The 22,817-nt window shown below is 45.6% G+C and overlaps 1 protein-coding gene across 13 annotated transcripts in view; it reads left to right on the top strand.

Moving 5' to 3' along the window:
- The window catches only part of Ikzf1 (IKAROS family zinc finger 1), a 92,096-nt gene that overhangs the window by 55,737 nt on the left and 13,542 nt on the right, over positions 1-22,817 (top strand). For 6 of the 13 annotated variants that reach the window (XM_076938122.1, XM_076938121.1, XM_076938125.1 and 3 more), the window contains exons 4-7: positions 2,636-2,695; positions 11,383-11,643; positions 17,207-17,374; positions 21,546-21,668. In XM_076938122.1, the coding sequence (XP_076794237.1) occupies positions 2,636-2,695; positions 11,383-11,643; positions 17,207-17,374; positions 21,546-21,668 (612 nt within the window). Of the gene's footprint in view, positions 1-2,635; positions 2,696-8,632; positions 9,155-9,936; positions 10,007-11,382; positions 11,644-17,206; positions 17,375-21,545; positions 21,669-22,817 lie in introns of those variants that run through there. The other 7 variants (XM_034508831.2, XM_034508844.2, XM_034508837.2 and 4 more) reach the window with 5 other exon arrangements.

Genomic DNA, 22,817 nt, shown 5'->3' with positions numbered 1-22,817 from the left:
CACTTTTAATTCCAGCACTCAAGAAGCAGAGGCAGATCAGATGGAGCTCTGTTCATTCAAGGCCTGCCCAGTCTACATAGCAAGTCCCAAGACAGCCAGAGCTTCATAGTGTGATCCTCTCTCCAAAAAAAATTCATTTTTTTAACTGTGCTATTTCATAAAACAGAAGCTTAAAGCTGAGGGTAGACTGTCTGAGAAATGTCGCTCCCTAGGTCCCATCATGAGGTGAGCTGCTTCTGATGGGATAGAATATAGACTTTACAGGGTATCACAGGGCAATGAGCTTGCACCTGAAGATGGCTGCAAGACAGCAAGCAGCCAGTAACTGTGTCCTGATTCAGAGCTGCTGGAAGCAACCTGAGAACGTTATTGAAGGCACTCTCAGTAACCCCTGAGCTTCCCTCCTCTGTGTGTACATGAAGAATGCCAGGCTTGGCTGTGAGGACCATAGAGCAGGTACCGCTGGGCAATTGTATTTGCAACACCCTGCAAGTTATTAGCTGGCCACGTGTTTGTCATTTGGGAAACTCTGTTGTAAGTGCACTGTTGCCCACTGTAATCATGTCCAGGCAAGTATACACATATGCATGGGGGTGCACACTTAAGCGTGTGGATTCGTGTAGAGCTGCAAAACTTACACATTTCCCAGTGCCTTACAACCACCCAAAAGAAGGCTGCTTGCAAAACGGTGTCTTTTGAATTATGAGTGTCATGTAACTGGCTATGACCTTAAATTTTCATATTTCTATGCTAAACACCAAGACATTAACTTTTCACATTTACATACTAAACGCTATGCTAAATGCAAAGTATAGAACTTCCTTTGAGTCCAAGATGCCTTACTGCCAAAACAGTGACGGTGTCTACCTCAAAGGCCCACAGTGAGGCTTGGAGGCTGTCTGTGGAAAGCAGTTTGTGTGCACCTGACATTTATAGAGACCCACTGAACTGCTGCTATCAGAGACTGGATTTTAGCCTACATCACGGGTTTGTTGTTTGACGTATTTCCCACCCACTTAGAACACCAAAGAATGCTTTTCTAAGGTCAGGCTGTTGTGTGGACAGTGTATCTGTATCAATTCAACTTTGCTGTACTAGACAGAACTTAGTAACTGGAGCTATATTTTTGCTTTTAAGCTTTTGATAAGTTTTTTTTTTTTTTTTTTTTTTTTTTTTTTTTGGTTAGGGATGAAAATTAGCAGACTGACTTGAGTTACCATAGACAAAGGATTAATTCTTTTGGAAGGGGCTCAACATTTCATGGCATGTCACCATGGTTAGCACATTAAATAGTAAAAATGTAGACTCCAGGCCAGGCGTGACAGTGAACACCTGTAATCCCTACAGTGGCAGAGGGAGCAGCAGGTGGGTCCCTGAGCTTTCTGGCTAGAGCCATTGCAGTTGGATTGACAATTACGAATTCAGTGAGAAGCCCTATCTCAAAAGATGACGATGGGGGCTGGAGAGATGGCTCAGCAGGTAAGAGCACTAACTGTTCTTCCAGAAGTCCTCAGTTCAATTCCTAGCAACCACACGGTTGCTTACAACCATCTGTAATGGGATCTGATGCCTTCTTCTGGTGTGTCTGAAGACACCTACAATGTACTCATATATAAAATAAATAAATAAATCTTTTTTTAAAAAGATGATGGTGATGATAGTGGTGGTGGTGGTGATGATGTCAAGAGCAATTAAGGAAACATCAAACATACATACCCACACAACTGTGCATGTACTATCCACATATATAAAGTTTTTCATGGGGAAAAAGGGAAGGTATCTATGGCCAAACAAATTTGAGAAACAATGATTTAAGCAAAGTTTGATAAATATGTCTTTTTCCTGTGGTCTGTCAGCCTTTTTTTTTTCCTGCTAAATCAGTAGTTGATCCCACAAGTTTAATTTAGCCAGCTACTTTGTATATACAATTCTGGCTGATGCTTTTGGAAAGAAACCATGAGCGAGCATGCGCCCGGTGTGCATGCATGTACACACACACACATACTGATATATGTGCCCAATGTACCAGATCTTAGGAATTGGAACTCACTAGGAACTGCCTTCAGAAGACTACAAGCATGGAGCTTGGTGCCATTTATAAAGACAACTGCTAAGCAATCCCTACAGAAATCCGGTAGCTCCTTTTGGAGCAACAATTCCCCATCCAAACTGCTGACTGGAAACATTTTAATTTTCACTGGATACTTTCTAAGGCAAAAAAAAAAAAAAAAAAAAAAAAAAAAAAAAAAAAAAAAAAAAAAAAGCAAGCAAATGAAGAGAATTTGAGGGGCAGTCTACCTAGGAGCAAGCACACTGATTTGTGGAGATGTGTGATACTGTGATGTGGCCAAGATCATACCCAGCCAGTACTACTGAATGGTTTCTCCTGGTTCTAGAATGTCCTAAGGTATGCTTCTAAGCTGTTGAGCCCATCGGAGCTTGCTCACAGTTCAGAAGTCCTGCTCTGAGCAGTGATTTTTCTGTAGCTTGTATGAAAACCAACAGTAACAAATTAGCAGCTAACTAGTGGTTTTACATAATAATATGCCTTTTTAAAGCAGCACTGTCTTTTACACTCTTACTGTGTCTGTGATGATATTACAGCCTGGCTTTCTTTTTGCCTTCTTTATTGCAGTTGCATATGGGGCTGATGGCTTTAGGGATTTTCATGCAATAATTCCCAAATCTTTCTCTCGTAAGTATATGCTTTGCTTCTAGAAAACAGATGTTCATTTCATGGTCATTTCCATCACACAGACACCACAGCTTGCATGCTCTCTCAACACCTTCCTTTATAACTTGAAAAAATGTGATGAACTAAATGTTTGCCATTGTATCACTAAGCACCCATCATCTGGTGTGTCATTGATATAATAAATTAGTGCAGAGGCAAAGGGGTTGCTTGATTGGTTCTGGTTTTGTTTGTGAGGCAGGGTCTCCCTTTTAGCCCTGGCTGGCCTAAACTGCTCTGGGATGCCCAGACTCCCCTTAAATTTGCAGTGATCTTCCTGCCTCTGCCTCTCTCCCTGTCTCTGCCTCTCTCCCTGCCTCTCCCTCTGCCTCTGCCTCTGCCTCTCTCCCTGCCTCTGCCTCTCCCCCTGCCTCTGCCTCTGCCTCTGCCTCTCCCCCTTCCTCTGCCTCTCCCCTGCCTCTCACCCTGCCTCTCCCTCTGCCTCTGCCTCTGCCTCTGCCTCTCCCCCTGCCTCTGCCTCTCCCCCTGCCTCTGCCTCTGCCTCTCCCCCTTCCTCTGCCTCTCCTCTGCCTCTCCCTTGGCCTCTCCCTCTGCCCCTGCCTCTCACCCTGCCTCTCCCTCTGCCTCTGCCTCTGCCTCTCTTCCTGCCTCTGCCTCTGCCCCGCCTCTCCCTCTGCCTCTCCCTCTGCCCCTGCCCCTGCCTCTCCCCCTGCCTCTGCCTCTGCCTCTGCCTCTGCCTCTGCCTCTGCCTCTCCCCCTTCCTCTGCCTCTGCCTCTGCCTCTGCCTCTGCCTCTGCCTCTGCCTCTGCCCCTGCCCCTGCCTCTCCCTCTGCCTCTGCCTCTCCCTCTGCCTCTGCCTCTGCCTCTGCCTCTGCCTCTGCCTCTGCCTCTGCCTCTGCCTCTGCCTCTGCCTCTGCCTCTGCCTCTGCCTCTGCCTCTGCCTCTGCCTCTGCCTCTGCCTCTGCCTCTGCCTCTGCCTCTGCCTCTGCCTCTGCCTCTGCCTCTGCCTCTGCCTCTGCCTCTGCCTCTGCCTCTGCCTCTGCCTCTGCCTCTGCCTCTGCCTCTGCCTCTGCCTCTGCCTCTGCCTCTGCCTCTGCCTCTGCCTCTGCCTCTGCCTCTGCCTCTGCCTCTGCCTCTGCCTCTCCCCCTGCCTCTGCCCCTGCCCCTGCCCCTGCCCCTGCCCCTCCCTCTGCCCCTGCCTCTGCCCCTGCCTCTGCCCCTGCCTCTGCCTCTGTCTCCCTCTGCCTCTGCCTCTGCCTCTGCCTCTGCCTCTGCCTCTGCCTCTGCCTCTGCCTCTGCCTCTGCCTCTGCCTCTGCCTCTGCCTCTGCCTCTGCCTCTGCCTCTGCCTCTGCCTCTGCCTCTGCCTCTGCCTCTGCCTCTGCCTCTGCCTCTGCCTCTGCCTCTGCCTCTGCCTCTGCCTCTGCCTCTCCCCCTGCCTCTGCCCCTGCCCCTGCCCCTGCCCCTGCCCCTCCCTCTGCCCCTGCCTCTGCCCCTGCCTCTGCCCCTGCCTCTGCCTCTGTCTCCCCCTGCCCCTGCCCCTGCCCCTGCCCCTGCCCCTGCCCCTGCCCCTGCCCCTGCCCCTGCCCCTGCCCCTGCCCCTGCCCCTGCCCCTGCCCCTGCCCCTGCCTCTGCCTCCATGGAAGTGAGGCACAGCATGTCCACGCCCAGCTCACTAGTAAGGATCTGATAGTAAAAGGATTGGAGGGTAGAGGACATGAAAGTGAGACATCTGGTGAGAAAGAACTAATGTAGCCACAGTGGGTGTCTCACTGAGAGGCTGCTCAGCATGGTCCCGATTAAAACTGTGATCAACAACTTTGTGGTCCATGCTTCCTGTCAACATCAAACAAACCAACATCTTTTCAGATAACTTGTGCAATTTTGTGTGACAGGAAAAAAAAAAGTGTGCCTCTTTCCCTTGCTCTGGAGTGCTAACCTCAGAACAGAGAAGAAAAACTCATGGGTTTCCAGACCATTCTGTGGTGGCTCACCACGTAAGCATGCACCGTGTTAGCATACATGGAGGCTAGCCGGCTCTCCTCTGAGCTGCTGTGCCAAAAACTAGATGGTAATTTAATCATTTAATGTATTGAAAGTTGAAAATGATAACTATATTTGGGCAACTGTAAGGAGTATTTTCAGGAATAGAGAAGACTTTTTTTAAATGCAAGTGGAATTAATACGAAAGTGTAACAAGTTGTTAAACCCATTAGGTCTTAAGTCTTCAAACCTTGTAACAATACAATGTTTAATATTATGAAGCAGCACCAGAAAGCAGACTGTATTGGCATCACTTTGAGAGGTTTGTCAATGTGTAGTGCACACTCTCTACCACACCCCAAGCCCAGCTTGCTGACCTCTTACAACTCTACTTTTAATACTGAGGTGTCAGCAACAGACCCGTTAGGTTTATGGTGTCCTGTTATCAGATACGACTTGGGAGCACAGGATTAGCAGTATCAATCTAGGTATGCTTCTGCTCAAAGACCAGACAGACTTCTCTTCCCAGAATATAAGACGCTTGTTGAAATGTTTCTCTTGTTAATTATTCCTTCGGTTCAATGTGAAGATAAGAATTTGAGATTTACTTCTTCATGTAGGCATGTATGTACACGTACACATTTTCAAGTGTGAGCTGGGAATGCGCCAGGGCAAGAAATCATGTTAATTTTGAGCCAACCAATCACAGCTTTAGAATGTTTTGGTAAGTCAGGTACACATAATAGCAAGACATTCTGAGACACGTTTTCATTAAGCCTGAGGAACGGGCAAAGCCCAGGATCACCTAATATCCAAGCAGATGGGTGGGGTTTTCAGGATGGGAAAAATGACAGTGGGAGATGTTCTGAGACCTGATAAATGTTTTCACGTATTTCATGCCTATCTGCTTATAAAGATGAGTTCATAGTAATATTATCTCTTTTTCTTTCCCTCTTCCCCTAAGTTGTTAAGTACCTTTCCGGAACAAATGGTTGGTTGAGCCTCAAGTCTCCGCCCAACAGCAACCAAACTGTTCTGGGCCGATATCGCCACCTTGTGGTCATGATGGAGAACTGACCCTACAGGCTCCCTTCTTGAAGTTAAAACAAACTTTTGGCCTCCTCTGCCATCTTTATCCCATTTTGAGTCCCTAGATACTTGAGAAAAATTTTAATGTGCCTTAAACTTCTTCTTTTTTAATAATTTTCCACTTTCTGATATATTTCTATCTCTGTCTTCATTGTGTTTGAAGGCTAAAACATCAAATAAAATTATTTCTAAAAATAGGCCTGATTAGGTAGAAACCCTATTATTTTAACTATTTTTAAATGATATTAAGTTATGCAAATTTTTAACTAACTTTTAACTAATTTTTAACTAAATTTTTAAGTAATGCTTACAATTGGTTCTGTTTTTTGAGACAAGGTGCCATGTGGCTCAGGCTAGCCTCAAGTTCTCCAGGTAGTTAATGGAGGATGACCTGGTTACTCCTAACCCCTGGCCTCTGCCTCCCAGTTGCTAGCATTACAGGTATGCACCACACTGCTGGCTCCGTAAGTCTTTAGAGGAAACATAAAAACACCAATCTGCACATAGGTGTCTCTGATCATCACCTATTACCACAAATAAATCAAAATATGTATTTTATTCCACTTTGCTTATTAGCTGCAGTCATTGTTTAAAGATGCATCTTTACATTTGTATCTCCCGTTTTCCATGTAAAATATTGAACATCACCTGACTTAAACCCATGCTGGAATGACGACTTCAGATTTTTTTTTTTCAATTGGAAAATCACATTGTACATTCTGAAAAATCTACTTTTCCAGTAAATATTAAGAAGCATTCTGAAAGGGAAATGACAGTGTGGGCATCACATCTGTAAGCCAGAGCCTGCCCATGCACATTACACCTCTGCATTAAAGATGTTCAATTATTCACGAGGGTACAGCACACTTGGCAGCCAAGTCAGGCCTCCAGGCTCCTGCTGGCCGGAGTCCCTTCATGTCTCCATATTCTTTGATTCAGACCTTTTCTTAGATGCTAGAGGCCTTGCCACACGGGGGTTGGGGGGTGGGGGGCTTTCTCTTAGGACAGCAGGGTTACTATTCTGGTGGTGGGCCTCTAAAATACATAATGAGAAGGTTTTTGTTTTTCTCCATTTTAAGTGGCAACTGAGAAACAAGGTAGCTTTTATATGGGGCTTAAAAATATTATGATAACATAAGCCATGTTTTGTAAACACTTACATCGGCCTCGTCCATTACCTGTCAGTAACTGGAGGAGTAGGTTAAACCCAGAGCCTTGGGGTGGTGGGGACACTCACAAGACTCCACTTACTTTGTATATTTAATCAGCTCAGTGAAGCACTTCATCAAGCTCCTTGTTCTAAGTAGTAGAATACGGATAGAGTTTACAATATGTGAAAGTCTATTCCTTATATTCAGCACTTAACTGAAGGAATACCACAGCTAAACGGTTCTAGACGGACTCCCTTGTTTTCATGGACAGCCTTTTTGGTTGAATAGAAATCTGTCAGATTTCTTCTATTTAGCTAGCACCCACTTTGCATTTATTTCCAGAGACATGAGGGCCTTCCCCATCTTTGTATAGAAAAACTCCACATGGCAGGAATCTTAAATTCCTCGTGCTGACAGTGTAACCTGCTTCTCAGCAAATCCTCTTCTCTCTGGTCACTCAGTCTCCATTAGACATCACAGACCTGGCAACTCCAAGCATGGCTGGGAATGTCTGCGTCACACCAGCAGCTCCCAGCTCAGCGATTGCCATGCAACTCTCGTGTGTCAGGATATGTGTAGGGCACCTGCTGAGTTCCCACTACTTATGGCCCTTGGCCACACCCACAGCCATCTGCAGACACTGCATCTTCTTTCTCAGAAACATAAACTTTCAGTCTTAAACTTTCTGGTTACTGACCATCCTTCCCATATTATACACTAATCTCTCTCTCTCTCTCTCTCTCTCTCTCTCTCTCTCTCTCTCTCTCACACACACACACACACACACACACACACTTATATATAATTGACAATATTACCACTCCAGTATAAATCAGATCAAGTAGTTTGAAGTTCATACTCTATGTTCTTGGCAGCCATCCACCTATTTTTCCCCATATTGCATCAGTTGCCCACACTGACACTGGGACAACTTGTAAACAACCCTCCTGCCTCCTGAGCTACCTTTCTCTTTTGATGCTGACACAGCTGGTGGCAGCACCATCTTGTAAGGTAGAAATGCCAAAGCCCTGCCTGCAGTTGCCGGGAGTCGCACTAGTGGTGGGCTCTGGGTGCGTTTAGGAAGCCAGTGCCCTATAAAGCAGCACCCATCACGTGATTTGTAACCTGCTTCCTCCTGACTCTCCACTCTCCTCATTTTCCAAGCTGCCTGCTAGAGTAGAGCTGCTCCTGATACGAGAAGCCTGAATTGAAGGTTACTGCCCATGCACCCTGCTGTCCTGGCCTTCTCTGGGAAGCACCCACACAGGCATTAGTGACATGTGCCAAGAAAAACCCCAGAGGATTGCATGTGAACTCCACTGTTTTTATTCATACAAAAAAAATGCTTATGACTGGCACGTGCTCCTCTGCCCTGCGTGCAGTGTGCTCAGGGAAGCAGGCTCATAGCCTCCTTTACCTTAGTGGAGTCCAGTGGAGTCAGGAACATGCTAAGGGGATCATCCTAATACATGTTCTTTCACAGGATGGCTTTTATCCAGCTGTAGATGCCTCTGGTTTATACACTTTGCTGCAGTTCTGTGTCTTAGCTGTCATGGCTAAGACCTTGTCACGCCAGCTATGATTTTCTCCGTGGAATCTTTGACTACCTAGTTTCAGTTAGAAAAAAAATAAATAAAGAGATGTAATTGAGAAATAAGCAGAGATTGAGATTTTTGTAGCTTTACCGTGCTTCCTGGAGAGCAAGTTTGATGTGATCTATGGTCTGTTGCTATAACAAAAATTCTATAGGCTAGTTAACATATAAACCGTGTAAGTTCCTTTAGCTTGTAATTGTGGAAGATAAGAAGTTGAGTGTGGTGTCTATATCTGGTAAGGGCCTTATGTGGCTAGACAGAGTATTGCTCCAGTGCGGGCCTGTCTTCCTCTTCTTAAAGAACACTTCGTAGTCAGCTTTGTGTCTGCTAAGTGAAAACCCAAAGCAAGGAGTTTACAGAGAAGTATGCATTTAGTTTGGCTCTGGAGGTTCCAGGCAAACAGTGGGGGAAGGGGGAGCTTTCTGAGAACGGCCAATGCTAGCGATGGGGAGCATGTGTCAGCTCACACAGCAAAAGTTGGGAAGCAGAAAGTGACTGGGAGAATAGAGTCCCATAGTCCTTCTGAGGGGACGCCACTAGCCATCTAAGGACTTCCCACCAGGTCCCACCTCGGAACAGGATCTCACCGTGAAAGAGACTTTGGAAAGTGTTTATCCAAACTATGGCCACGTGAGTGCAGATTCTGGTGAGTTTAAATCTACCCAAAGACATCTAAGAATTCGGATACTCCAGAGTCCAGTGTCATTAAACACCACTGTGTGAACCGCAGGCCTTTCCTCTCTTGCCACATGGATAGGATCCGGCCCCTGAGAGAAGTAAAGACTGCTGATTTGCAAAGTCTTGGATTAGAGTCTTATAGGGAAAAGCTTTTTGAGAATTGCCCACTAGGAAATTTCAGTGTTGTCCGGCACGTGTGCTGAATTCAGCCTCAGAGTCCGTTCTCACTTCCAGGACCCCAGAGCCCATGTTCTGGTTTGTACGTCTCATCCCATTACCTGCCAGTAAGTCTGTTCTGCAAAGAGCTAACAGGATAAATGTTGGCAGTAAGTGGGCACTAGAGACCTCTGTGTCGAGGTTGCCTCCCAGATCTGGAGCAAGTTCTTTGACTGAACTGTGCCTCTACCTCTACAAAACGTAGGATGGTAATGGCGTGCCCCTTTCGAGTTCTTGTGAGGTCAAATAGCAAGTGCCATTAAAGGACCAGAGGCCTAGCACAAGGTAAGTACAATAAACACTGTTGGGGTCAGGCGGAGCCTTGTGTGGATGTCACCTGCTGTGCCCCAGTCCCAGCCCCAGTTAACTGCCACTTTCCTCAGTTCTCTCAGCTGCCCCAGGCTGGCCAGGGCTATGATAGTCCTTGTATTTGCACATAAGGAATCAAAGCATAGAGAAATCAGATGACCTGCCTAAGATCACTGCACCTTTAAATAAAAGTGCCAAGCCTCCAGGCCAGCCATTTTTTTCTAGGTGTCTGGACCTCGAATGTCCCAGTCAAGAGAACTTGCATAATAAGATCATCTCTCAGGCTGTGAAGCAGGTGGGCTACTTTAACTGGATATTCTCCATTGTAATGTGATGTTGGATCCTCCCCCCCCAAGAGTCTGTTCAAAGACTGAATTCACCCCAGATTTTGGGAACCAGCAGGGTTGGGGAAACCCAGGAGTACACACTTCAGACATCCTCTTGGATCATGTCCTGGCTGCTGCTCTGGGGACCAAACTTTGAGGATCTGTGGCCAAAAATGTTCCTCAGAAGTTACGTGAAAGAGAGGCTGGAGATACGGATCAATGGTTAATAGTAGTTGACCCTCTTACAGAGGACCCAGATTTAGTTCTTTCACCACATTTGGTGGTTCGCAAAAGCCAGTAACTCTAGTCCCACAAAGCTGCACATGGTGTGCATACATACATCCGAGCAGACACTCCCACACACACACAAATGAAAAGCAAACAGCTGCTTCTTCATTATGTCACATAGTCACCACACTGATTTTACTTAAACATACCTCCCTAATTCTTCTGAGCCTATAAAACCACTGTGAGAGAGTATGACTAGTTTCTACTGACCACTGCATGTGGGACTCATCACTGCTGTACCATTAGTGACTCAGGAGTGTGTTTATGCAATGCGTTGCGTTTTTCTTTTAAAATAAATCGGCAAATAATAAAACTACATGAGTTGTGCTGGGATTGCCGCAGAGTCAATAGTGGTTTTTATCTTTGTTAACTTACAAGCATCTTTCTGTTTGAAAAGCTGTTCCCTGTTACACTCATAAACTATTACAGCTAACCCCTTAGCAAATGAAGGAGCTCTGAGGGGGGCACCTCTACCCTAGAGCGCAGGCTGGGGTCCACCGCCCCTAGGGCACAGGCTGAGGTCTGCCGCTAGGAAAATGGAACTTGGACAAAGGAGTTGGAATGAGAGCTCCAAACAGGAAAGAGCTATTCCAATTTGTTGTGCATATGCATAAGGAAATACTTTTGGGTTGTGCTGATGTTCGCCAGTCCTAGAGAGGCTGACTGTGTGAGCAAGTATCCAGTCACTACCTACTGCCAGGTGTTCACATTGTGAACATGTAAGATTCAGTTCCAGGTCCTTTGCCATCCTCCCAGGTACCACAAGCCCCCACTGCAGCATGATCTCTATAAACAGCCCCTTCCTGCTTTACCAGATGCTCCCTGTTCAGACCTGCCTCTGCATCTGCACCCTCAGTGTACCCTGTGGGTACCATCCATGCTCTCTGGAAGCTTGGTGCATGCACAACTCAGACTGCCCACCCCCACCCCGAGGTACAGGCTCAGAACTGCTTAGAAGCTCCAACTGTCTATTTGATGCCTTGTTGTTGCTGTGTTTGCTATCTTGTGACTTATTTTTGCCATGACACTGAGTGGCCTCCTGTGTTGTCTCTTTCAGCCAGTAATGTTAAAGTAGAGACTCAGAGTGATGAAGAGAATGGGCGTGCCTGTGAAATGAATGGGGAAGAATGTGCAGAGGATTTACGAATGCTTGATGCCTCAGGAGAGAAAATGAATGGCTCCCACAGGGACCAAGGCAGCTCGGCTTTGTCAGGAGTTGGAGGCATTCGACTTCCTAACGGAAAACTAAAGTGTGATATCTGTGGGATCATTTGCATCGGGCCCAATGTGCTCATGGTTCACAAAAGAAGTCATACTGGTAAGGCCTGACATAGTTTTTCCTTGAGTGTCTCCTGAGGTCCTGTGGGGGCTGAAGGAGCAAAATGTACTGTCAAGAGCTGGGGATGCAGCTTAGTATTGTAGAGCACCTGCCTAGCACACACAAGCCCCTAAGGTCAAAGACCAGAAGGGGGGTGGGAAAAGGAATGTGGTCTTGAAGCATGTTTCCCAGTGACTAGCAAGGAGGCGGATGCATAGGAAGAGCTCCCAAGTTGTACTGAGGCACAACTTTCTTATTCTGGGGCAGTACTTGAAAGGTCTTCTCGGCAAGTACCTAATCAACCCTGTGAACGAAAGAGAAGGCTAACAGCATATGTGTGTCAGCATCTGAGACTCTATATTATACTCACAAATAAAAAATTAAAAAACAAACAAGCTCCCAGCACACAGAAAGAGTATGCTGACTCTCGTGTCTAAAGCATCCATCCTTCACAAGATGAGATCAAAAGGTGGAGATGTACCAGACCTGACTTCACAAATTTCCCATTGAGAAACTATACATAAACTACTTGTTTTCATCTTGTTGACACGTGGGACTCTCTGGCCAGAGGCATTAGTGAGTAGTGGCCTAGCAGCAAAATGGTTTTCGGAAAGGGTGCAGGTCAGCATAAAGTGGCTCACCTCACAGTCTGAGTCTGTGGGTCAGATGGCTATATTGCCTCGAGTTTTCACCCCAGAATGGTAGGAAACTTTCTGTCAAACTCCTGTTATGGTGGAAGGTTTGCACAAGGCTTTAAGAGAATAAGAAAATGCAATAGTCTGTTCAAAACTAAGTAAGGGTTCAGCAAACATGTCTACCCCTGCCACTGGCACTGTGAGAAGCCTGCCCAGCTTCAGTTGGCTATAGTACCCCTGTTCCACATGTATATGAACAGTCAGCTACTTGTTCAACATAACTATCACTCCACCATCACTAAGGACACTAAAGAGGCTTCCTATAAAACATTAATGGCATTCAGTACCATTGTTTGCATGGTAAAGAGAAACATTACTCTTCCTTCCATGGAAGTTTCTTGAAAGGTAAGTATTATAACCTGTCAGATCCAGTCTCATAGCCACACAAAGCTTACATGTAAAACTTAGAGACCCTGAGCTATCACTGCCCATACACTGGCTTCTTTGAGGCATGAGAGTGCTAGCATCTGCTGCTGCAGTATCCAGGAGGGAGAAGAAAAACGAGCACAAATGAGGGATAGCATGTTTTATTAGACATCTAAGAAAGCTGAGGAAGATGGTTTGAAAATGACAGCCTCGTCTGTTTCTTACCTAGGACCCAACAAGTGTGTGTTATCCAAAAAGCAGTCAGGAGCTAGAACAGATATGGAGCCGTAATATGGTCATCAAGGAATAGAGGTGTTTCCAAGATTGTGGTTTTATATATGAGCAGAAGCAGTTTCCAAAATTATATATTCCATGTATAGTATATGTAGAAATGACTTATAAGATGATACTTTAATAAATGTTTGTCTTCAACAAAAGTTTAACTTTAAAATTAGGCAAATTTGGCTTCTGAGGGAACCCTTTAGTTCTCAAGTTACCCATTGAAATAGGCTTGGCACACCCAGCCCTGAGAAAACCAAATGTGAGGGTAAGCTTGCTCTTGCCTTCTGTGGTGAGGTGGAAATTAACATGGAGACTCCTGTGACGGATACTCAACCGCTCTAGGGCCTGTAGCAAGCCATTGCTGGTGGGAAACAAACCTCTGACAGTACAGTGAAAATCCCCTTAGATAGATATTTGACAAATGAATCAAATTCTGGTGTGCTAAATTGCCAACATTTGACTGCCTGCCTTGACTTGAGGAAGAGGAAGAGGAAGAGGAAGAAGAAGAGGAGAAAGAGGAGGAGGAGAAGGAGGAGGAGAAGCAGGAGGAGGAAGAAGAGGAGGAGGAGGGGGAGGAGGAGGAGGAAAAGAAAAATTGTGTGTATGATTAAACCTGCCATCAACAGATCTGGGAGGGTACCTGATATTTGCTACATACTTTCCTCAACAAATAGTGACTAAGTATCCTATCTACTCCAATATGCTAAGCTCTTCAATTACAGAACAGATAACTTACAGAAAGAGGAGCATACAGCCCAGTCTATCAATCCTGCCTAGACCTTCACTTTACAAACAGGAAGAGATTACACACACACACACACACACACACACACACCAAGTTTGGTCATGGCCAAGTTCACAGTCTGTCTTTCTATATGTGAATACACAGATCCCCAGGGAAAAATAAAAAGCCCGTTTAGCCAACTAGGTTTGAATAACTAGACAGGACAGACAGGTTTTATGGTCCAGGTCTGGGTGGAATGTGGCAGCCAAGTTTTGGGCTCTGCATTCCTATAATAACAGCAGGCAGTGAGAACACTACCCTCCACCCCACCCCTGTGAAAGGAGCTGTGGGTCACTTGGAATCCTGAGAAAATGCAGGACCTAATTCAGACCCTGGGAGAATCTGGAGAGCCAGCATTCCTAAGAAGTCCCCACGAATGCTGGGCGTGGAACCTGAAGCACAATAAGCCTCTGGGGACATGCTGTTGAGGATGGAACAATAAGCAGAGCCATCTCTGGGGCTCCTGAGGAGCAACCCAGTGGACAAGCTAGGATGTGCACCAGAGCCTCTCTTCTTCCTGCTGCCCATGACCCAGTCAACCCAGGCTCATGGTTTAGCAGTCCCTTTCTGAGTAAACAGAGATCTCAGGGGCATAGCCCAGCTTCTGCTCCTCTTGCTGGGTGACATTCCACTGCTGCCATTTTCTAAATGGCTGGTGGGCACCAGTGTGTCACTTCCCCTTGGGAGCTCCATTGGTTTCATGTTTGATTCAAGTGTCCCAATCCCAACGTACCCACCAACATCTCCGGATGAGTATGAGGATTACCCTGGGGTGATGGGAAAGCTGCAGCAAGTGCAGCAGGCCCCACCTGTAACACCATTATTCCGGAATAGTAAAGACCAGGAAGTGGCCTGAACAAAACAAAAAGGCTGGCTTCCTGTGGTCTCCTGCCTAGCAGGTGCCACCACAGGCATGGTAGTTACACATCTATTCTTGTATGCCATGTGTGTGTGTGTGTGTGTTTTAATATGCCTTCTGCAGACGGGCCCTCAGATGTTCTACCAGGGTTTTTTTTTTTTTTTTTAAAGAAGATATTCTTTACTACCCAAGAAAAGGGTTGCAAACGTTGTGATGGAATAAAAAGTGTGGAGTGCCTGGGATGGAAATTAAATTTAGAATTTGTAAATCTAATGTCTCATCCCAGTTAAATGGAGATAGATACAGGCTTAGAGAACCTTAACCTAGCCATGTGCTGTTGTCCTACAGGAAACAGGTCATGGCCACTGGCAACAGAAACAGATGGGGGGGGCTGTGTCCTAGGAGCCAGCTCTTCAAACACACCCCCTTATGTGTAACACCTGCATTTAGTAGAATAGCATATGGCCCATTTTAGAAATGTGGTCTCCAAGACTCCCCACCGTGGGCTGTACATTCATGCCCACACAGGCAATTGGAAATCAGTAGATTTGCCTTACCTTGCTTTGTGGCAGGGATTGAGACAGCAGGCAAGCAGTCCCCATGAAGGTGCTTTGACTCAAGTGAAAAAGGCAGGTCTCAGTCCCCAAAGAATGCCCACTTTCCCTTCCTGTAGAAGAGCAATGTGCTTTGAATTATCAGTCCTGTCTGTCTCCCAGTGACCAGAACACTAGCTCAAAATTCACCCCAGGGAGAAACAGCCCTGGAGCACCTCCCCAGGTCAGAAAGGGGTCTTTCAGCTGCTAAGCCAGTGACTTTGCCCACTGGGATCACCGGGAGTGTCTCCTGAACCTTTCTATGTGCTTTTCCATGCAGCCTGAGGACCCAGCCTCTCTGAATAGGGTATTAATACTGTATTAACTAATACAGTATTAAGCATGTTTCAGTTCCCCAACTGCATCTTCCCGCATACACTGCTCACCTTTCTTTTTCCCACTCACCCAATTGGAGCTGAACACTTTGTGAACAGTGTCAGCTGAGTGTGCACTTGGGTCTCACAGATGTGGTGATGGTTACTGAGGCCACTTCGGTTATCATTCTTTGTCCTCCTTGACTTTAAACAAGTGTCTTCACATTTGTCTGGGTCTAATCCAGACAGGAATTTTGGGAAACTTTGAATACTTACTGGTTAGTATCAAGATCCCTCTGACTGGCCGTTAAATATTATTGTAAATTAGTTCTACCTTTTGTGTTTGCACTGCCTGGTGACAAAGACTTAGTGGTAATTAGGAAACTGAAGCACCAGTATGCACATTAAAAGCTTAACCTGCATGGGTTTTAGCAGCATCACCTGAGCTCTTCTTCGGTAACCATGATAAATTCTCTCTGCTTCTCCATTTCCCAGTTGGAGAAATGTTAACTGGGTATTTTTAACACACTGTCTATCCTTAAGAGAAATGTGTCCCAGGACGTGGGTTTTCATACATAATGGCCTTTTGAATGAAGCATCTGTTCTTCAAAAGCAGCTTTGATAACGAATGTGATGGGCACATCATCCTGAGAGTTAAAGACTGAGTTAGTGTCCACGCAGCAGGGCAGTCACACACTCCATATTCACAAGTAGCTCCTGCACCTTCTCCAGACCCAGGGTGTAAGCTGAAACTCTTGGGCACACATTGCAGGAGCCCTGGGCTGTCTCGGTCACAAACTGAGTAACCTTGGTAACGCCTTCAATGGCAGCAAGATCTGTACCTGGAACATGACTTCTCCATTGCGGACACAAAAATGAATTTGAAGGATCTCCGAGTTGTGAGGAAAGGGAAAGGTGGGAAGTCCCAGGCAACTCGTTGTACTGCCAAGCGCGGAGCCAAGAGGTTCCCTCTGGAGGACAGGCTGTGGCTGTCCTGTTCCTGAACTTCTATTTTATTCAATCTTTCTCCAGTCTCTCCCTCTCACGCTCACACTTTCTCTGTCTGTCTCTCTCCTGATTTGCCTGCTTAGGGACAGACAGGTAATGGAGAAGAAATTGAAAGGGAAAATACAGGGAAAATGTAAATGAAAAGAAGTTATTATAACTGTTATAATGAAGTGCCTTTCATTTAAATATAAGAATGTAACGCTGAAATGAACTTGTGATCCTGAAATGCATTTTTAATGAGTTTCCTTTTTATTTTGCTGCTTCAGTGGCATATTTTAAAGACCCTTTGAAAAAAGCCACATTAAAAACCCCACCAAATGCCACAACACGCAAAATTGGATATTGGTTTATTCCAAAACTGCTGATCAGGAAGAGTGACTCTTCATCACAAAATGTTGCAGTCACTTTATTTAAATGAGTTTGAATTTGCATTGTGATGTGCCATTCTGATTTAGGGAAAAAAAATTAGATTTTCAGATCAAATTGACCCAGCCAGTGAAGCGTTAAGCAGCTGGCAGGTTTAGTCTGAAAGCCTCATGTTCTATCAAACCTGCAGCCGGTGGAAGTCACCAAGCCCATGGGAAACAACTTTCTTGCAGCCATCCTCCTGAGCAGCTCTGGCTCAGTACTTACCAGGCTACCCTTCTTCCCTTCTCGCCCAGGTGAACGGCCTTTCCAGTGCAACCAGTGTGGGGCCTCCTTTACCCAGAAAGGCAACCTCCTGCGGCACATCAAGCTGCACTCGGGGGAGAAACCCTTCAAGTGCCATCTCTGCAACTATGCCTGCCGCCGGAGGGACGCCCTCACCGGCCACCTGAGGACGCACTCCGGTAGGTTCCCTGGGCATGGCAGGGATGCCAGGCCCTGACCATCTCTGTGTAGGGGCCCCAGATCACGTGTTCCATGTTCCCAGCCACTGTCCTTCCAATCCACCCAGTCCACAGCCCTCTGGAGGTGTGGACCTCCTACGCCTCCTACGTGGTGATCAGTTATTCCTACTGAACCAGAGAAATGGGTGGGAGGTGCACACATGAGGAAAGCCCTCCTCTTTGGTGTGTTTTAGAAGAGTTTTCCCCTCCCACCATGTCAGGCAAGTGTTTGGGTTTTTTTTTTTTTTTTCTGCAGTACACTGCACATGCCCTTAGCTTTCCAAACACATCCTTTTACATCTATTGCTATGCCACACATATCACTGGCTTGTGTGAAATATATTGAATAGCAGTAATAAACATAATTTTCCTTGCAGAGAGGACACAGGTAGGTTGGTCAGAATATATTCCTGCCAGCCCAGGGCACACTGCCTCAACCAGAGAGTAACTCCCAGGCCAGAAACCAACGGAGGCTTTGATGGGACTGATCTGTCTAGAGTTGTCAGCAAACTGCAGACAGCAAAATTTCCCTGTAAGGATGTCCCACGTACCCTAGGGTCTCCGAACACAATCTACATAAATGCTGGACAGTTGTCGAAATGTTCCCAGCCTGACACAGTAGATCGCATCTGCTGCCTCCTGGGTGGCTTCTTATCCTCACAAGCCTCCAGTTCTGAGATGTAGGGATTTTGTCCAGCAACTATGTGTTGTATTTGCTTGCAGTCTAGTCAGTATGTGTAACACACATATTGCTTCCATTCTGCGTTGTCCTGTGGTGTGTCATGTGCTACACCGGCTTTAGGAGCACTAGGTTGATGGATGAGCCTTGCTCCTTCCCTCCAAGAGTGCCCTATCGTAGCCAGCCGTCACTCTGCTATTGCTCAGTGACAGGAGGAAGGTCCTCAGCTCATCTCCTTCCCAAACAGGACAGATGCATCTCATGGTGCGAGTTACCCATCTCTTTGCCCCATATTTCCTGAGCCCCTGAACAGCACCCTATGCGTGTGTGACATGGTAGAGTGCTGAGGGTCCTAGAGGAGCAGAAAGAAAAGACAGTCTGTCCTGTTTCTCCAAAATCAGGAGAGATTCCCACAGCAGGGAGCTAGAGGTCAGCCCAAGCCCAGTTTGCTTTAGGGGAACTCTAAACCAATGAGAGCAGAGTGTTACTACAGTGCACATTTTAACAGGTGGTGTCCAGAGCTGGTTTGTCTGGTTCGGGGTCACCTCCAGGTGGGCAGCTGTAGAGAAGGGAAGGAGCTAAAGCGTCATCTCCCCTGAACTCTGTTCCCCTACCTGATTGACAGTGAACAGTCAGGAGACTCCTAAAGACATACAGCAGAAAGTTGTGACTTGGGTGAGTTTGTTGACACTGCCAAGAACAGTGGTGCCCTCCGTTGAGGAGCTGCCCTCTCAGGCAGCGTGTGAGTCAGAGAGCGTGTCAGGGGACAGACACCTCCTTGTCCCAGGTTGGACACTAGCTCAGACCTGGGAGGGGGTTTTCTACAAGGAATGAGAAGAACCGAAGGCTTCCTGAGATGTCTGTATGTACATGCTCTACAAGGTGAAGGTGGTACAAGGCGGAGAGTGACATATAGACCCGTGTAGGTGGCAGGTGACTTAGGAGAAAGTCACATAAACACAATTGGCAGGTACCATGCACTCAGATGGGCAGAAAGCACAGCTTCCTGAGCCAGTGGGAAATTCCAAGACCCACTTTTAGGCTGATACCAGCCACGGCACTATCACCCTTAAATTACTGGTTTACAATATAAATCTTTTCTGCATACCCATCCTTCAGCTGTGAGACAGCAAGTTAACATCTTGTGAAATCGGTGCAGGGTTTTGCCTTTTGCCTACATGCTTGGTCATTGCTTTTAAGGCATGGTGTTATCCTCCTCTCGGTGGGGCTAATGACTTGAGTAGTTATTTAAAACAGGTGGAGGGTTCCTGACAGTTACTTCTGCCACAGAGTCACCAGTGATCTGGTAGACCTGGAGTGTTGGTGACTCTATTGTCTGAAAATGCCCTTAACAAACACAGCTCTGGGAGAAAAGAAACACTGCGTTTTCTTCTTCAAAGCAATTTTACCAGAATGGCAGGACTTTGGCCTTTGTCTGTAAAGTCCGGAGTAGTGTATTTTCTTAGTGTATGAATGGCCATGCCCACATTCCATTAAAAGCTAGGGTCAACCGTAGCTTTCCCTAGCATCTGATAGTGGTCTGAGGTTCTAGACTCCAGTGTGGTAATGGAATTTGTGCTGATATCAGGGTTGGTACTCTTTTAGAAACTACAAACTTTGTTAGAGACAGTTTGGTTCTTGTGTTCTAACATTAAAGCCAAACATATTCTGAAAAAAATCAGGCACCATACCATTTATGTAGGAAGACAATCTGATTCATGAGATGACTAAAATTAAATTTTTTTCAGGAAAGGACAAAGAGTATGACTTTGTGTTGTATTAATTCCTATGACAATAGAATACAAATGTGCAGCCGCATGCAACATTATTTCCATATTTCATCATTCGTGGTACTTCACTGTCTCTAGACAAAATCTGTATAAGGACTGGAGAGATGGCTCAGCAGTTGGAGCACCGACTGCTCTTCCAGAGGAGCCTCCTTTGATTCTCAGCACCCACACAGCTATTCATAAGTATCTGTAACTCCAGTTCCAGGGGATCCAATTCCCTCTTATAGCCGTTGCAGGCAGGCACCAGGCAAGCAAGTGGTGCACGGACATACAAGCAGGTGAAACACACATACCCATGAAATTAAGTAAAATAGAAATCTATTTTGGATTCTGTAGATGAGGCTTTGGTTTCCATGAGAACATCTTCAGAGTATCCGGTCACTTAGGAAAGGGATTTAAGTAACATTGCATTAGACCAGTTATCAAACATTCCTGTTTGGATGGCTTTATATCATACTTAGCATGAGAAGTATAATGTTATGTTGAGGTGAAAAAAATCTATATTCCTCATAAAGTAACTGGAGAACGTCTTCTCTATAAAGGGTCTTTACTGAAGTCTTTAAAAACGGGTATCACATGGACCCTTTGCTATTCTTCTCCTAAAATACATCTCAAAAACCTAGGAAGGACTAAACTCATGTAGAACAGCATTGCCCCACATAAAAGCCACTGGCCATATGTGACACTTAAGTTTTAGTAAATTAAAATTAAACAGAATTAAAATGTTAGTCTAGCCAAACTTAGAAACTCCATGTGGCTGGTGGTTACCATATTGAACAGTACAGTGAATGCCACACTGAACAGACATGCAAAGAACACTTAGAGCGTTAGAGTGAGTTCTAATGGGTGAGGCTAATCTGGAAGTTTCATCATCTCGTATTCCTTGGGGATAAGACAGAGGCTTTCCATATGCTCTTCCTATGCAAAGCACATTGCATATTCTCCGTGTATATGAATTTGGTTCATCCATATCCTTTTCATTTTGTGGTTTTTATATCATATATTCTTAAGTGATATAGTATGTACTGTAAGTATAAAATATATTTGTATTATATAGAAGGATACAATTCAGAAATATTCATTTCACTAAAGCCTTTTCCTGCCATGGTTTCTTAGAGGCCTTGAGCAACCTCGTTTGACCTCCTGAATTTTCACTTTATTCATTAGAGGTCATCCCAGTGAGGGGTCGGCCTGGGAGAGGCCCACCCTGACCGAGACTCTGTACTCTCCTCATGTTTCTGTCCACACTGGAGCATGGAGATTGTTTACTTTTTCCCATTAAAGGACACACTTCAGTGACTGAAAAAGGAGCTTGACAGTCAGTGTTAAGATGAAAAAGTTAAGATGAAAAAGTTAAGATGAAAAAAAAGTTAAGATGAAAAAAAGTTAAGATGAAAAAAGTTAAGATGAAAAAGTTAAGATGAAAAAGTTAAGATGAAAAAGAGTCATGAATTCTTGGTACCATCAACAAGTCACCTGGGCATTAACATTTTTAAAATTCATTAATTTTGCCTAAGTCCATAATAGTCATAGCTCTCAAGACAGTACATTATATTTTTTTATCTTTTTTTGTTGTTGTTGTTATAAATGTATTGCTTGCATCCCCATTACCCAGAAGGCCAATATTTAATTGGAGTCTTAAACTCAATTGTGTTTTCTGCAGTTGGTAAGCCTCACAAATGTGGATATTGTGGCCGGAGCTATAAACAGCGAAGCTCTTTAGAGGAACATAAAGAGCGATGCCACAACTACTTGGAAAGCATGGGCCTTCCGGGCGTGTACCCAGGTAAGCGCTGAGGCTCCCCGCTGAGCTGCACCCCTCCCCCTCTGAGCGAGCGCCTGGGTCAGGAGTGGGCTCTGTAGCCTGTTTCAGCCACTGGGGGAAATTTTTATCCAATAGCACTGCAACTACACTAGGGATAATTCGTGCTACTCTACTTTCCAAGTTCTCAGTTGACCAGTTAGAACCTGTCCTAAGACCTACCTTAATGGTAGTGACCCTTTTAAGATTCTGTGTTGTGGGGTATTTTGTCATTGTTGTTTAGGTTTTTTTTTTTTGGGGGGGGGGGCAGGATTTAAACCAAGATGAATTGGCTGAAGCTATAGCTAAGTGATGAAGAGCTTGCCTGGTGTGCAAGAGGCCCTGAGTTTGATCTCCAGCACAAGGGAGAAAATAAAATAACCAAGCTAGGGTAGTGTCGTTTGTGATTGCTTCTTCGTGTTTAAAAGTCCAAATAAAATGTGAGTCTTTTTTTTTTTTTTAAACTAATTAGTCATGAAGGTCTTCGAAGAAGAACTGTTGGGCTGGGACTAAACTTTGGCATAGACTGAGCTTTGAGTATCCGTACTTGGGGAGAGGGCAGCACTTGTTGGGAGGCCTGGCAGGCACTGGTTCTGAGCGTGAGGAAGAGTGCTGGGATGAGTCCTGAACACTGCCCTGTAGTGAGAATCAGTCTCTAATTTGTCCTGCCTGGTGTCTGTGATTCAGAGCACTGCAGTGATGGCTTCATGCTCCAGTTCTTTCTCAAGAAGTGAGAAATTACTCTTGCAAGAAGCAGCAATCTGACCTCAGCATGCCCAAAGAGACAGGCACCGCCATTTAATTACATTGGGTTCCTCCTGCCTCTGCCTCATGGCACATTAAGATACACAAGATGATCATAGACCACTCCCATCAAGGCAGTGCCAGCCAACTTCCATCACTGTAATAGGTGTCTAAGACAACCAGTAATAATAGGAAGGCAATTCTGTTTTGGAACTTTGGAGGTTTCAGCCCATGTTTGGTTGGCTGGCTACATTGCTTTAGCCATGTCATGCTGGGAGCATAGGTACACTGAAATCTCCTGCCAGAGGGATCCTCATAAGCCAGGAGAAAGAGAGAAAGAAAAGGCTAGGGACCCATGCTCCTTGTTGAGCGCATGTCCCAGTGCCTTAA

Source organism: Arvicanthis niloticus, chromosome 7, assembly GCF_011762505.2.
Source record: "Arvicanthis niloticus isolate mArvNil1 chromosome 7, mArvNil1.pat.X, whole genome shotgun sequence".
In the NCBI taxonomy this organism is placed as follows: Eukaryota; Metazoa; Chordata; class Mammalia; order Rodentia; family Muridae; genus Arvicanthis; species Arvicanthis niloticus.
Note: the sequence above shows the minus strand (reverse complement) of the source record. Positions and strands in the feature narration are given on the sequence as shown.